Genomic DNA, 17,366 nt, shown 5'->3' with positions numbered 1-17,366 from the left:
CCTGGACCCCAAGCAGAATTAATGGATAATCAAAGGAAAATAGATCCTATTTTCAAAATGTAAACAAAGGGAACATTTTTTGCATAACAACAGACTCTGTGGCTCCACATAGTAAGCAACAATTCTGTGTTGGCCCCATGGATCCAATACGCTCTGGTGGTTTCCATATTTGATCCCTGGAGGTATTGTAAGATTTCCGCAATAAAAAAGAAAATCGTTAGGTCACAATTGGGCCCTGATGGTAGAGGCCTATGCTCAACAATAGATTACATACAAGTGTCAAATACCTATGCAGCTAAGCTGCATTCTTTTACAGTGGATGATAATTCATTTTTTTTTTTTTTTTTGGGTTAAAGACTTTTATTTAGAATTGCAAGGTAGCACACCGCCATTTAGCCAACAACCCGGAGGCAGGCAGCATCAATAGGTACAATTAGACCACGTCATGCGGTCACATGTCTTATATACTTGCATACATTCTACAACATTTTGCATGTGAGATATCTAGAGAAGATAAACAAAGAAACAAACACTTTAAACTAAACCTAAAGCTTCTGTGTTTCGGTACGTCAATCTTGTCAACACATGGAGTATCGTGTCACCATCTCTGGAGCGAGCTCTTAAGTTCCCGTCCAATAAAAAGGAGGGAGGGGGGGGAGAGGGGAGGAGCGATGTCATGTGAGGCATTCCACTTCAGGCCGTTTACCCAGCCAAACAGTCTCAGTTGTGGGGCTAGTGTCCACCCTCACTCAAGCACAGCATTCTCTGTTCCAACGTTATCAGTCATAGCGCCACATCATCCAGGCCCTCGCATTTCGGCCATCTCGAACCCCTATCTACTCGTACCTCCACACTGTCCATACTCACTCATCCAACATGTTGCCAGCCAGCAAGTCCGTCAGGGGCTGCCAAATATCAGCAGGCCTGGACCTCAGCGGTAGTAGTTCCCAGTATGTAGTCCGTTGATCCCGACAGTATAGTGCCGAGTTAATCCAACCTGTTACCCCAGGAGCGCCCTCTTGTTTCCAATGTAGTGCAATTTGTCTCTTCGCCAGTAGCAGCAACATAGCGATCAGTTTTCTCGAGGCACAGGGTATATCGGCCACCATTCCCAGAAGTGCCATCAGGGGATCCGGAGGCAACTGCTCCCCTAGTATTTGTCCCAACATTGAGAACACCTCAGCCCAATATCGCTGTACAGGTGGGCATGTCCATGTTAGATGGAAGAAATCCGCATCCAGTGCACCACAACGCCAGCAGCGAGAGTCGGCTATTAACCCTATTTTGAAGAGCTGTGCCGGCGTGCGGTACAGCCTATGTAGAAAATTAAAGTGAATCAATCTCAACCTGTAATTGGGAGACAGGTTCTCTAACTGAGTGCAGCAGAACGTCCATTGTTTGTCCGTTATGTTTAGTCCCGCCTCCACTTCCCATTGTGCTTTCGATCCGGGTCGTATCCACGGTGCCGTATCTTGTGTTATTTTATAGATCCTGGTAATCAATTTATTCGGAGATTTGTTCGCTAATACGTTTTCCAGCGCCAAGAGCGTTGGTGGCACCATCGGGAACATCGGGTACCTGGCCTTACACGCCGCTCTGAGCTGATAATACAGGAGCAGTTCAGATGCCGTAGGGACCTCCGAACCGCAGATGTCTCCCAGCTCTACAAAAGCGTCGTCCGTGTATAGGTCACTTGCGACCAAAAGCCCGCTTTTACGTGCCCTTTCAGATATCGCCGCATCCTGTAAGGGACTCAGTAACGGATTACCGCCCAGCGGCATGGACGGAGCATATAATTCAGCAATGCCCGCCCGTTTCGCTATGTTTTGCCAGGCCCACCGTGTTGTTTCAACTGTGTTCACATCCTCCGGCGAACGTTTGTATTTTTGGTAGACCGTCGCGGTTAAGGGGGTGGGTGACGACACGTCTGTCTCTATCGCCACATGAGGTTGATACGGGATCGGGTGTTGCCAATAATGCAGGTATTGAGCCTGGGCACAGTATGCGTAGAGCTCAAAATCTGGAGCCGCCAGACCACCCTGTCTAAAGGGCAGCGTCAGTACCTTCCACTGAATTCTGGGTTGTTTGCCCGCCCACGCTAAATCCAAAATCGCGGAGCGTATGCGCTTAAAAAACGATATTGTAAGTGGCAGAGGTATGTTGGCAAATAAATATAAACATTTTGGTAGTACAACCATTTTAGTTATGGCTATACGGCCTGTCATTGACAGCGGTAAAGTGAGCCATTTTTTCACCTTTGTCTCGAGCCAATCTACTGCCTTGCCGTAGTTCAAAAGCCATAGGTCCTGTATCGAGCGGCTAATATGGATCCCCAGGTACTTCACCTCTTCCGTCACCCAGGTTATGGGGAACTCGGTATGACATTGTACCGTTCCGTCTGTCAACGGCAGTATCGTAGATTTAGACCAATTAATGTTAATGCCCGTCAGACCACCATACCGCACTAGTTCTCGCATGAGGGGGGCGAAATTGTCGGCTGGGTTCTGCACAAAGATTGTCATGTCGTCGGCATATAAGGACACTAAGAGCCCTCTGGAAGTGAATCCTATACTGCGCTGGGTATGGTGTTGCCGCAGTCTCGCCGCGAGGGGTTCTGTGGCGATGGCGAAGAGCAGTGGCGATAGGGGGCAACCTTGCCTGGTCCCCCTAGAAATACTTATTGTCCGCGAAATCTGTCCATTTACCTTCACTCTCGCCGTGGGACAATTGTACAGGATGCAAATTTTCTGAATAAATAGCCCACTGAAGCCCATTCTCGTGAACAGTGCTTGCAGAAATTTCCATTCGAGGGAGTCAAACGCCTTGGTGGCGTCTAGCAAGGCAGCTGCCGCTTGGACCTTCGGGTCCAAGTAGTGGAGCAGACCAAATAGTGTGCGCAGATTTTGCGAGGTCGATCGACCTGTCACAAATCCCGACTGATCCGACAGCGCTATTTGGGGCAGCATCGGTTTCAAACGTTCTGCCAATAGTTTAGCGTATATCTTGGCATCTAGGTTGATCAGCGAGAGCGGTCTGTACGAATCAGGGCTCGTGGGATCTTTGTCTGGTTTTAAAAGTGTGATTATCATGGCTTCACGGAGCGACGGGGGAAGGATCCCAGTTTCGATCGCTTCCATGTACATCTTATGCAACCTGGGGACAAGGATATCAGCGTATTCTTTATAGAAGGACGCCGTAAGACCATCCGGTCCCGGCGCTTTACCCGACGGCATGCCAGCCATGGTCGTCCGTATGTCATCCTGCGTGATCGGCAGGTCCATGTATTCACGTGCCCCGTTGTTAAACCACGCCAGCGCAATTGTGTCAAGGTATTCCGTTATTACCTCGTCCTCTGGTTGTAGTTTAGAGGCGTACAGGTCCTCATAATAGGCTGCCATAGCATGTAAGATATCATTTTGTGTCCTGACAGACTCGCCAGTCGCAACCGTAAGTTCCAAAATATATTCCACGCCCCTTGGCTTTCGAAGCATCGCGGCCAGTGTCCTACCCGGGCGGTCTCCCTCCCCATATCTCCGAGCCTGAGCGTATTTATTTAAGAACTTCACCTCTCTTTCAGCTTCCTCCTGATACTGAGTGAGTTTCGCCCTGAATGCCGCCTGGGTTTTGGTAGTAGGCAATCTAGTAAGCTCAACCTCTAGAGCCGCCAATTCCTTTTCTAGCGTATCAAGTGTGTTTCTTATGGACCGTAACACTCCTGTTTTTAGTGCCATGCAGTGTCCCCTTGTCACAGCCTTGCAAGCCTCCCATAGCGTACCAGGCGATTCCACAGTTCCTTCATTGAACTCAAAAAATTCTTCCAGCTTAATTCTCAATTCTTCCTTGAATACCTGATCCAGTAGGGCCTGCGACGGAAATCGCCAGCTAAATGGCTGTGCGTATTGTGCAGGAGTGGCCAATGTCACTACCACCGGAGCGTGGTCCGACAATGATCTCGGTAGGTGTACCGCTGCCACTACCGAGGCATGCAGGTCCCTGGACAGCAACCAGTAGTCCAGTCGCGACCAAGCGGCCCTTTGGGCTGTAATGCAAGTGCCCGCCCGCGCATGGGGGTGCAATTGCCGCCAAGAACCAACTAGGGGCGCCTCTAGGATAATGCCTCCCAGTGCCTCTGCCGCCCTTGGGTGGTGTTCCCGGGCAGCGCCCTGTCGATCTACCGCGTCAGACAGCACTACGTTGAAATCACCCGCCCATAGTATTGCTGCATCACCTAATGTACGCATTTTATCCCACAGAGTCTCATAGAAGGCAGGGTTATCATCATTCGGGCCATAAACATTCACCAGCAATAACAGCATTCCACACAACATTCCCAAAATCAATGCGTATCTGCCATCCGCATCCTTCAGCACCCGCTGTGTCACCCAGTGTAGGCCTCGGCGGATCAAGACTGCCACCCCCCTGGCATAATTCGAGTATGGGGCATGTATCACTTCCCCCCATCTAGAGTGTTTGAGTTGTGTGGCGTCCGCGGAACTTAGATGTGTTTCTTGGAGCATGCAAATATCTACATTCTTCCGTGATAAGTAGGCATGGACCAATCTCGCCTTCCTCCTGTCATTTATCCCCCTCACGTTCCAAGACAAGCATGCTATGGACGGTAATCTGGGCCTCCCATCTAAGGCAGTATTCTCCCCAGACGTCAAGCACTCTCCAGCGGCCATAATGATACTAAAAGATGAAGTTGCAATCGGCTCGGTAGAGCGCTCGACGCAGTATCGCCACAGCCCCAAGGCTCACAGTTTATCGCTACCTTGTCAGTGACTATCAAATAGAATATCTCCAGTGACACATTTAACACATAGCTTTTACAAGTTAACAGTGCAAACCAAACAGACCCAGGTCCCACCCCTCCCAACCCACCCGCTCCAACCCCCCAATTAGGTCGTGCAGTCATCCCCCCCAGTACCAACCCAACTGAACCAAGTACCAACAACGATAGATGGTCTAACCATAGTTTGGGATACATCCCTCGGGGTACGCAGGTGTCTGCCTTCTAACCCTGTACTTTTGACAGGGCGATCGAGTGCAACTCTGACTCTGTACGCTACAGGGCCCATCGCGCCCCAAGGCAAGCGGGGCAACGAGTATCTAGTGACAAAAATCTGGATAAGTCAATATTAATTACAACACCTCCCCGCATAGGTGGTTAGCGCCCCATCTCCCTCAGTGGCATGTTTACGTTTTCCCTCCCACAAGTAAGGGTCCCAGCAGCGCCATATTCCATAACATATGATACTATTCGACGTCACTTAGCTGGTCAGTGTCCCCACGCTTGTCGGTCTCGGTCTGCCCCTTCTGATCCTTAGCAAGTTGTTTGGCAAATTTCAACGCCGCTTTGGCGTCCGTGAAGAAGGTGGGTTTACCCGGTCCCTGCACCCTCAGCTTTGCCGGGTAGATCAAGGAGTACTTCGTGCCTGTTTGTTGGAACACCTTTTTTGCGGGCAAGAATTCCCGCCTGGCTGATTGAACTTGGAGCGTGAAGTCAGGGTACATTGCTATCCGGTTCCCTTTGTACTGCAAATCTGCCATGTTGCGTGCCAGCCTCAGTATCGTGTCCCTGTCCCTATAGTTCAGAATGCGTGCAAGGATTGTCCTCGGTTGAGCTCCCGGCTTGGGCTCTGGTCCTAGCGTGCGGTGTGCCCTTTCCACCAGAAACATTGGGGATAGTTCCTCTCCAAATAGATCTTTCATCATCTGCTCAACGTAGCGTTCCATATTCGCAATGTCCGTCGATTCCGCCACGCCCGTGATGCGTACGTTGTTTCTTCTGGACCTAGCTTCCAAATCTTCATTCTTCATTTGGATCAGGGAGAGCACCTTGTCCATTCCTCGCAGCTTCTTGTCAAGGTCCGATTGGCATTCCTCCGTTTCCATCACACGCGTTTCCAGTACTCCGACAACTCCTTCCTGCTTGTCCATTCTTTTAGTCATGCTGTCCATCCTTGCAGCTAGAGCGTCCATCTTCCCATCTATGCCTTGCAGACTCGACTTGAGGTCTTGAAACATGGCCTTGATGTCGTCGGCTGGCAGCACAGGCCGGGCGTCCCCCGAAAGCTCCTGATCCGGCGTTTCATTGCACGTCAGCTTCTTGGTCGACTTATCAAAAGCGATTTTGGGCTGCCGCGTGTCCGGTTTGCCTATGGCGTCGCCCAGCCCCGATGCGCCTCCAACCGCTGTCCAGGAGTACCGTGTGTCCAACTCTGGCAAGTGAAGTTGCAGCGGTCGTGGCTTTTGAAAATTACGTGCCTTGCTTCTGCGCCAGGCGTCTGCAACGTGGTCCGGCGAAGGGGTCAGCCCCCTACGCCAATGAGCAGCCGCACCGCAATTTCACCCCCTGGCACCGCGCTGATCGACCTCGGGGCGCCCAGGGCAGTATGACCACACGATGCGGCAACCACTACATGCAATTAAAAGGAAAGTAGTTTATCAGTCCACCTCCAACTGTTTCAGCTGCAATTCACTGGGTACTGGACAAAATGGCGGTCCGCGCTTGCCAACCAGCACTAGCAGTCCCAAGCAATGTTCACGGACGTATGTCCAAGAGTACCAGGCTCTGCAGGGCCTCGCGTCTCCCAGCGGTTCAGTCGCCTTCAGGCAGCTCACCGGGTGCCTCCCTGTCTCTCTGGCGGTGTCCGAGCGCCCCCACCGCGTCCTTCGCTGTGTCCTCGCGCCTTCAAGCTTGCGCAGCGCGGCCCCTCACCAATATATCCTCGGGCGCCTGCGTCCTCGCCTATGGAGCGGGTGTGTGCGGTGATGCCGCTTGCACTAGGCACCGCTCCCAGCAATCAGGCCAGGCAAGCCAGTCTCCGAACCAGGCGGCACTCACAGACTTCCGGCCGGCTAGCTCCTACGCAAGCTCCCGGCGTCACACGCCGCAGCAGGCCCCACAGCGCAGGCAGGTCAGAAGGGCAGTTCCACCGCGGGCCGGTGCGCGATATCAACAATCCTTTCCGTGTTAGGGCGGGGAAGCCTCGCATGCACAAAGGGCACAGCACCCGAGCCCCAGAGGCAGTTATGGACGGATTGTTGGCGGATTATTCAACTCGATCGGCGGAGCTACTCACTCAGGCAGCCATCCCGCTCGGCAGTCAAGCCACACCCCCGTGGATGATAATTCATTGAGTGACCACTTCCCTCTTTGCCTACCGGACTCTCTTTTTCCAATGAATAAACCGGGAAGGGTTGATCGGGTCGACCATGTATTAGCAAATGTGAAAATTGACACACTACGGTGGTCTGTGGTGGACCCTGTAGCAATCACAAAACAACTGGTAAATAAATGTAGACTAGCTTTTGACACTTGCTTTAGTGAGTCAGCTACCTCCCACAGCATCTTATCCTCTTTTCAAGAAATAGCTGGTGCAGTAAGGGAAGCACTACATGCTCAAAATCGAAAAAGGATCGGGCCCCACCGATGGTTCGACACAAAGTGCACACAAGCTTACTCAACCTTGAAGTACGAGTTACATAGACTACTAAGGAACCCTATTAACATCAGGCAGGCAAGAAGGGGCTACAGGGCCTCACTCATAGAAAACGCCCTAAGGAAAGAAGCTTGGAAATCCCTCCACACAGCTTCCCAACTGAAGGATAGTGCTGCCTTTTGTAAAGCAGTCAAAGCACCATTTTTTATCACCCGGAGGGGGTCCCTCGATAGAAATTGCCATACTCAAGGATCAGTGGATCAAACATTTCTCGTTGGTGTATAATGGGCAGGGAAACCCTAATATCCAACTTAGTAACTCTCAAGAGGAAACCAACGATAGCCTCGACCTCCAGTTTACCCTGGAGGAAGTAAACAAAGCACTTTTAGTAAGCTAAGGAGGCAAGGTCTCAGTGCCAGACGGGGTTCCAGTTGACATGTTTAAGTAAATACCAATCTGTGGGGACCAATAATTACTCAGGTAATAAATGCCAGCTACCAGGCCTCTTTTTCACCGACCTGGGTGGAATCTATTATTGTCCCAATTTTTAAACAAGCATTGGCATAGCCAATAGGTCTCGCAAATGGGACCTTATAAGTGTTTAGCCATAGCTATTGGCACATGTGAAGGATTGTTGCACTTGAGGCAAAAGCGCACGTAAAGCATCAGGCACGGGAAGCTGGGTGCTTGTGGAGCAATGGTACACGTAAACTCAGGTAAACTCACGTAAGACAAGCTTCATAGATCTTATTGACAGACACTCCTGTGCAGACAGAAAGGGTGATATGCAGTTGCAGCAAGCAGTATCAGAACCAGTGTGTTTTCGTAAGATAATTGTATGATAGAAAAGAGGTGTGTTCCTGAACTACCTTCATGCATTGTGGGAGTTGTAGTTTTGATTACGTTACTGGAATTTGAATAGTGCTTAGATACATTGGACTATCACCCATAACACTCTTATTCTAGGCACACTTTAGTAAGGTACTCTTAAGGCCATTAGCTGTGGGCGTTGCTTGCTTATCATTTGCTGTCTGCGGTTAGTCGACAGGCTTAATATTGCAGTGCCACGAGCATGTGCTGGGCATCGGGTGGGCTGTGGGGCCCCTCCCTTGATGAATGAGGGATTTACTTGCGCAGTGTAATCTCCAATGCCTTAGATCATGTCATCGACGTTCACTTAAAATAGACATCCTCATTGAGAGACGGCCAGAATCTGTGTGTTTCAAGAGGGTATGCCAGCTGACTTCACAGACACAGGGTGTGGAGGGGTGAAGGGTGCTGGGGGAGGGAGGGACGGATGTGGGCGAGCAAGAGCAGGGGAAGAGAGAGACCGGGGGAAAGCCTACTGAGAGAGTCCTATGGAGAGACCCTGGGACAGGATAAAGAGGGTGCAGAATGGAGGGGTAGGGGGTACTTAGAGGGAGGGAGCAGAGACAAGCCCTCGGCATTGCTGTGGTGGGGGGGGGGCGGGGAGAGGCAAGAAGGGAAGACGGAAGAGGCAAGAAGGGAAGACGGAAATAAGTGACAAAAAGAGACTGCAAGTACGACAAGCAAAAAAAAAACGTTTGCAAGAAGGGAAGACAAGACGGAAGAGGCAAGAAGGCAAGAAGGGAAGACGGAAATAAGTGACAAAAAGAGACTGCAAGTACGACAAGCAAAAAAAAAAAAACGTTTCACGGTCTGCCGGCCGTGAAAGTGAAAGTACGGCCGGCCGGCCGTGAATAATTAGGGGAGGAGCAGCCAGGAGAGAGCAGGAGCGGAGGCGCCAAGCTGGGGAACAGATGGCTGGCGAGTTGATGCTGTGCACGCGCATTTTAGGTCAATGCGCTTGCGCATTGACCTAAAAGCGCACGGGCACAGCACCAAATCGCCAGCTAGTTAAACCTCTGTTTAAGCCCCTTTATATCTCGCTCCCGCTCAATGCGCATGCGCATTGAGATAGGTCGCTCGACCTAAAAAGGGGTTCGTCAGAATCCAGGCTGCTACAGGGCCATTTCCTTACTGGTTTCTTTGGCGAAAGTTGTTGGGTGAATTATTCTGGAACACTTGCATGATTGGGCCGAGGATAGCCAGATCCTATCCGACATACACTATGGTTTTCACACAGGGCTAGGGACAATAGAGTAGAACTTAAATGTAGCCATCTTCGTGGGGAAGTACACAAGGGTGAAGAAGGGCAGACTGTTCCTAGCCTTCATGGATCTCGCTGCGGCCTTTGACTTCCTGAGGCACGAAAAACTATGGGAGGTCCTTGAGACCGCGGGGGTTATGGCCTGGATGGTGAGCGTACTGATTTCTTTCCTATCAGGAGGGTGGTTAGCAAGGTCGTGTCCTAGCCCCCTTCCTTTTTAACCTCTATATTAACGGATTGGGGCAGGCATTGCTCAAGGACAGTCGAGACTTTCCACAAATAGGTGGATGTCCTATACCTGCTCTCCTCTATGTGGACGACGCAGTGCTGACGTCATGCACCAAGATTGGTCTTCAGAAGGTTTTAAACAGGTTTTTTTTTTTTTTTTTTTTTTTTTTTAAATAAGACTTTATTTGCAGTTGCCAGATCCACAAAATTCTGAAAGCACCACAGAAAGGAAGAACTTATACACAGTCACAATGGTAACGTATAACACAGCTATTCAGCCGACAACCTTCCGGTCCGGCAGCAAATGTTTAGAATGTGACATCGGGCAGCCAAAATACATCAGCAATTAGTATGTCATCTTATATATTTTCTTTTTTTTTTTTTAACTAGTGTAAAGTACAAAAAACAAACAACTCAAACTTCAGACTTCTGCTGAAAAGGATAGATAGAGATTGTCAGTGTAATCATCCCTAATGACGTAAGTTATGCCCAGTTACCTATGATGCAAGCACATTCCCGCCCCAGGAAACTCTATGCGGAACCAGGACTCAAAAGCCCCTCACTCCCCTGGCCAACCGCCCTCCTCCCACAGGCCTAATCTTCCAACCCTTCATCCTCGTCCGAGCTATCGCCCTCATCCTCTGAAAGTGGTTCGCACAGGTCCCCTCTATATTTATTCCACGCCATCCAAAGTGTATTCCATTTGCGTGGGTTGGCCCTCATTCTGTACACAGCACGTTCAATCACCATCAGTCTGTCCATAGTTCTACACCACAAAGCCAACGTAGGTGTTTCCGCTACTCCCCACCTTTGCGCGATGTCGCGTTTGGCCACCATAGTTCCAATCGTAACCCATTGCTGTTTCCGACGTGTCAGATCCGTCCCCTCCCATATGTGCAGAAGACACAAACGAGGGTCCGGGGTTAGTGACGTGTCAAGGGCCTGGGAAATGGTGCGCATGACTTGCTGCCAGTAGGGCGAGATAATCGGGCAACCCCAGAGCGTGTGTAGCAATGTACCGTCCTCCCCACACCCTCTAAGGCAAAGCGGGGTCTCCGCCCTGTGCATTTTGTGCAGTGCGGTCCTGGTGTAGTAGACCCTATGCAGTACTTTAAGCTGTATCAATCGGAACCGGGATGACACACCCGCCTCTCGTGGCGACGCCAGGGCGGTATTCCAGTCAGTCTCATCCAGGGAGCCTAACTCAGATTCCCACCTTTCCTTCAGTCGCTGCAGGGGATCGGGTAAATTGTTTAGTAACTTGCGATATGTGAGTGATGTAGCGCGTGTAAGCATGTAGTCTGTGAGAAGTCTGTCCTCCAGAGGCGAGGACTCCGGGACAGTAGATCCCGGCTCAATGACCGCCATTAGCGCATGACGTATTTGTATATATCTGTAAGTTTCAGTGGGACTCATCGCATACTGTTGTTGCAGTTGTTGAAAAGGGATCATGCCAGTGGAAGTCCAGAGGTCTCCCACCGTCGAGATGCCAATAGTGTCCCACCGGGTAAAGCCCTTACTCGACCTGAGGCAACCAAGTTGTTTAGTGTCCCACAGTGGAGTGAGTTTGGTTATGACGCCCTTCCATTTAAGCCGTGCCAGTGCCCTGTGCCATATGACGACCGTGTGTTTAGTCGGACCAAGTAGTGTCTTCGCGAGGCTAGGTGTGTAAAGCGGGGCCAGCAAGCTGTGGGTTCCCAGTTGTGTTCTGTCCGAGAAGTACGCCGGGTCATCCTGCGGGGCATGTATCCAGAAATTAATAACTTTGAGCTGTGAGGCCCAGTAGTAGAGCTCCACATTCGGTAAGGCTATACCCCCATCATACCACCCACGGTTGAGCTTAACGTGTGCTATTCTGGGCGGACGTTCTCCCCATAGCAATTCGGTCACCAATGCTGTCACTTTCCGGAAATAGGATCGTGGGTTTAGGACAGGGGTGTTTTCTTAAACAGGTTTTTTAACTTTATGAAGGAACTTGGCCTTAGCATCAATACAACCAAGATCTTCACAATGAGATGTGGTCGTGGGAACAAGATGTCTTGGGACAAGTTTGTGGACCAATACCAAGAGTTTTTCATATCTTGGTATTTTATTCAGTCAGAATGATCTATGGTCCAAAGCTGTCACTGCAAAAAAGCTGGCGCTCACTAGGGCTACCACTGCGCTGGCCACTTTTTAAAAAAAACTGGGAAGGAAACCTCCAGGAGAGCTTATTGAAATGTAGAAAGCTAAATGTATCTCTCATTCAATGTATTGAGCGCGGGTCTGGGGCTTTACAGACATGCTGCATCCGATACAATTAGTGGAAACTGCTTTCCTTAGGTATATTTTGTCATTTCCAGCCAGTATCTCTTCATATACTTGCCATGCTGAGCTGGGTCTCCCATATATTTCTGACCTCATAAAATTTAAACCTATTCTTCTTTGGCAAAGGATTTGGTCAAAAGAACAAACTAAGTTAAACAGGGAGAGTTTACAGGATAGCTTGAACCTCGAAGGGGCCCAAAAAATTCCATGGCTTAGGTATGTGCATAATTTCATGAGAGACCTCAGTCACTTAGAATATTTTACAAATCCAAGCAGTACCCAGCTGATTACTAGAAAGAATCTAAACAAGCATTTACAATGCAACGGTCTCGGCATTGCAAAAGTTAGAGCTATTAGCATTGTAAATGAACGCGAGTTTAAGGTCTTGACATTGTAAATGACAAGGTCTTTTATTTATGTTTTAAAAACCAAAACATAATTAAAAGTCATTGTCATTTACAATGCCAATAGCTCAAAGTCGCCTAATGTGTATGGCAAACTACAGTAGCCTCCTGACGAGTGCCTTTTCACTTAATTTTTTACAAATGAAAGCCCTGGCACCTTTTTTTTTTACAAATTAAGCACGGGTGGTGTCCGTGTGTGCATGGGAGTGGTGGTGTCCGTGTGTGCATGGTAGTGGTGGTGTCCGTGTGTGCATGGCAGTGGCGGTGTCCGTGTGTGCATGGCAGTGGTGGTGTCCGTGTGTGCATGGCAATGGTGGTGTCCGTGTGTGCATGGCAGTGGTGGTGTCCGTGTGTGCATGGCAGTGGTGGTGTCCGTGTGTGCATGGCAGTGGTGGTGTCTGTGTGTGCATGGCAGTGGTGGTGTCCGTGTGTGCATGGGAGTGGTGGTGTCCGTGTGTGCGTGTCCGTGTGTGTAATGAAGGAAGTGATGAGGCGTACACACTTAGGCAACTGAAAAACAAAGCAGTGCCTCTTTGACTGGATTGTCATCCGTTCTTTACTGTGAAAAAAAAAGCACTTTAATGAATATGAACTAAATGCAGCACACATAGTATAGATACGCAAAAAAAAAGTATTCTCTAGCTCCTTACCAGCTAAAGATCTAACTCCAGACATTAAAGCATCTGCATGCTAATAACTATGTGTGAGTCGGACGTGGTGCACGCGCACATATGCTCACAGCGTGTAAAAGATGCAGGAATGGGGCATCAAGGATTCCCACACGTTGCTCAAAAATGTGTATTCCCTATTATGTCCGCTCCCCCCGAATTAACAGAACTCTCACATAAATAAGAGGGATTACTCCTGGCTAGATGTAACAAAGGCCAAAGTGTGCAAAATCTACATAGTAGAAACAGATTAATCTAAAAGGGCAGAATATGCATTTTTACAAACATCCAACTGTTAAAAATATATGCAGCGATCAAATTAAAATAACCAAAATCCTGAACACTTCTACAACCTCTCATAACAAAAGCTCTTCAAAAATCAAACTATAAATATGCAGTGAACTAATTTTTGAAACGCCTTTGTATGAGTCAAAATGAATGTATACTCTGTAAAACACAATAATGAAGGAATAGACTTTGAATTGTACAGACCTTGGTCAAACACAATGATCAACTGCAGACCAGTAAAATGCAAACACTGCAATGTGCAAATGTGTATTCTTGAGCGGACATTAGGCAATGTAATCACGACAGCCTCGCATGCAAAATAACGAAGAAAAATCAAGTTACTTTCTATTTACAGTACATCATGGCACAGTCTTCCTTGGCATTTGGCAACACAATGACGACATTTTCCGTCAATACCACAGTACATCAGCTTGGCACACAACTGAAGGGCAACACCACAAATGTATCAAATAGAAATTCTGTACAAGTGCACTTTGCAGGCAGCACAGGGGAAGGAGACCTGGCTAGATACTGCTAGTGAAAAACCTGACCCTGCCTGTTGATCAGCGCCGCGCGCTGGTATGCAGACTCCCCCTGCATTCCACAGAGGCGCGCGGCGCGATCCGGCCTGCCATGCATGCCGTGGAGACAAGACCTGGCCGCGCGCACAACGTTATCCTATGGAAAAACGCTGCGCGCGGCCAGGTCTTGTCTCTCCGACAATAGTTCTCGGCGAGAACGCGCTTTCAGCGCGTTATAGCCGAGCCCTAAAAAGGAGGGCCTTCAGTTATTGGATATGCTAAGACTGTCTGGGGAGACTTTAAAGCCCAGCGTTTAACAGCATCAGGTGGTTTTAGCTATATTTAGCATTTGTCCTTGGTGGATATGATCGGCTGCTACTGACCAGGTTTAGACTGGGGATTGTTCATAGATTTGCTTCTTTCCCAAGAATGAATGTCTGGACTTGAGAATTACAACCCTGTCCTTGTGATAATCACTAGGCCCAATCAACTATTCATCTTGTTTTATTTTGTAAATTTTAGATGGAGTTAAGGAGTGTGTAGTTGATTCCACTTTTAAAAGCTATGGGTTTGAGGCGGTGTCGCCCGGCACTAATTAAACTCCAGTTTTTAAAAATGAGCACATAGCCTGGAGAATATCTATGTTCTTGATGAAACTGTTTTATCAAAGGAAGAGCATAGTAGTGTAACGAGCGAGATTGTTTGGGCACATTGTATTTACATTTTTTAAACATTATCTGATTATAAATACCTTGAATTTTACCACAAATATTAAGAAGTCTTTTTCTTCTTATTGTATATTAATTTTTGTGTTAACTTTGGTAAAAGAATCATGTGTTTTATGTACTTTTGTGATTGTTAAAAAAGCAATTAAATAAAGCTTTCCTTGACTTGACTTGACTTATTGAGTGTGACTTTTTGTATTTAATCAATATGTGTATATTAAATGTTGGCAATTTATCTCAGACTTGATTCCACCGATTTTGTCTCTACAGATGTGAAATCGAGGAAACTTTAGAGAGGCTAAAGAAGTTAGAGCGTGATCTCAGCTTTAAGGAGCAGGAGCTGAAGGAACGGGAAAGGCGGCTGAAGATGTGGGAGCAGAAGCTGACCGAACAGTCCCACACACCTGTGAGTATGTCTGCCGCCCTTCGGCTCTCTGCCTCCCCTTAGAATGGGCAGTTTGCCTTCATAATCATGCACTGAAGCATGGGAGCATGTGTCATAACCTTAACATGATGCGTTCATTCCCACTCACAGGCACATCATGCATTTAAACACCTGTACTAATCCGGCACCACAGTGCATCTACTCACACCACTTATCATTTGTCTGAAAAAACATTTTTGGTTTCCACAAGCAGGTTTGTGTGTTTCTGTGTGACATATTTGGTTTCCGCAAACAGGTTTGTGTGTCTCTGTGTGAAGCCCTCTAGTCAGTGAGGAGAATATCAGGCTCTCACAGTCATTCACTGTGACGTTGAGGTTGTGATAGGGCGCGAGCTGACTTCATGTCAAAGGGAGCTTATGTTTCAGGTTTGGACTTTTTTTTTATTAAGATAGATGATTCCAATACATGCATTAGTACATTTGGTTCAAATTAAACGAAGCAAGACTTCCACTAGCAGAATGCATCGTGTAGTTATATAGATTCCGTTGACTGGGACATTGAGTAGCACAGGGTAGGCCTGCTTGCTCCAAACTCTCTTTGAGGGACACGTTCTAACATACAACCCATTCCACAGCATGTATGGGTAAACCTTTAACAATCCTCATCGGTGTGTACTTTTACGTTTCATCACTTGTACCTTTTGGGTAGCTTAGCCTTTATTTGTCCAACAAAATAAACACGACAATGATATTCTCAATTAGTGTTCGATGTCACACAGTTCCCTTGGTCAGAGAACGAGGAGAGTTCATGGTATCATAAACGGTGACATTATTCCCTCTTTATTTGTTTGTGTCAGTCAAATAATAGCTGCCACTACCTACAAATAAGTACAAAAAAATTAAAAGAAATCGCCAATTGACTTTTGAGACTACGCAAGTCTCTAGTCAAAAGTAATACATAGTGAAGGAACGAGTATGACATTAAAAATATTACTACTTGTTTCATTTATGTTCTTTTGATGGTAATTTATAAGATATCCCTACCTGAAGAATACATATTTTTTTCGTGTACTTCTATGAAAAAAGCAACTATCTTGACATCGTCGAGGTCACCTTATTGGTATGAATGCTACGTAAAAGATGGTATGCCTGCGTGCAGTATTTATGCCTGCACCCGTCTGATTGTAAGTCAGGGCACATCTGTCAGCTGTTAATCAACAGACATAGATCAACTACTGCAGCAGAAACGTCTTGGGATGTGACACTGAACCGAGGCAGATGGGGAAATAGCAGCATCTCTTTCTATGAAGAAAGGGGGTACACGTCCAGATTCAGCGCCTCTGATGGGAGAAACTCAAGCCAGAGATAATCATACTGGGTAACGTGATGCGGGGTCTGTCTCCTGCGCACAGCTTCCCTGATACCCCATGCCACTGATATAGCAAGAATATATGAAAGAGAATCAGAATCACAAAAACATTGATAAATAATTGTACAATAAACTTTATTCTGAAAGAAATAAAACATTGAGTTAAGAGAAATGAAAGTGGACTAAACAGACCTTTGATGGTGTTAATCTTCCCTTTTAAGATGGAAAAAGTAAATGTATTGCACAAGAAGATAAAATAACTACCTTCTTTTGTGTGAAATCGGAGGGCCTTCCAGCAAGCTGCTCCTGCACCAGCTGCCTTATGAAGGTTTACATGTCATTTGAGCTTTGGCATATGTAGCAAGAGCACGCAGAGGAGAACTTGCTCACTTACATATGTTATGCTCTGCAGTGTGGATTTCTGGAGTGCACTCCCACACGTGAGGGTATTCACAAGATTAAGTAGGTATGGGTGCTTGGACTATGAGGCCGGCTAGTTGAGGACAGAGGTCTTCCACTTCTTTCAGATGTAACGCTACAGAATATGCTAGTTTGTGGTCACGTTTTGCTCTGTTCATTGGGATACCCCTTAAATTCGCAAAATGGCGTCCTACTTATGTGGTACTCTTAAAGGCAACTCTTACCTCGAGACATTTGAGGTACAATCCCATGCTGTTTGCAAAGTAATTTTGTTTTTTAAGTTCTTTACACTAGGATCCCTCTAAAATGTAACAAGCCTGACTGAGAGATGCCAGTCCCTATCACAAGCTCTTGTTGTTAATAGGCAGTTGTTTTTTTCATTGACAGACATGTTTTCTAAACAATCCCTGTTGTATATTCTGTCAAGGAATTTGCCAGCACCCCCTTAACAGCATGTTACACTAGGCCTAAACGAT

The 17,366-nt window shown here is 47.6% G+C and overlaps 1 protein-coding gene across 6 annotated transcripts in view; it reads left to right on the top strand.

Annotated features, from left to right (window-relative positions):
- The window catches only part of MAP3K20 (mitogen-activated protein kinase kinase kinase 20), a 1,120,268-nt gene that overhangs the window by 710,256 nt on the left and 392,646 nt on the right, over positions 1-17,366 (top strand). For all 6 annotated transcript variants that reach the window (XR_013608752.1, XM_078681552.1, XM_078681553.1 and 3 more), the window contains one exon: positions 14,988-15,123. Coding sequence is in view for 5 of the 6 variants with exons in the window: in XM_078681552.1 (XP_078537678.1) it covers positions 14,988-15,123 (136 nt within the window). In the remaining variant the exon portion in view is untranslated. The remainder of the gene's footprint in view (positions 1-14,987; positions 15,124-17,366) is intronic.

Source organism: Lissotriton helveticus, chromosome 3_1 (genome assembly GCF_964261635.1).
Source record: "Lissotriton helveticus chromosome 3_1, aLisHel1.1, whole genome shotgun sequence".
In the NCBI taxonomy this organism is placed as follows: Eukaryota; Metazoa; Chordata; class Amphibia; order Caudata; family Salamandridae; genus Lissotriton; species Lissotriton helveticus.
Note: the sequence above shows the minus strand (reverse complement) of the source record. Positions and strands in the feature narration are given on the sequence as shown.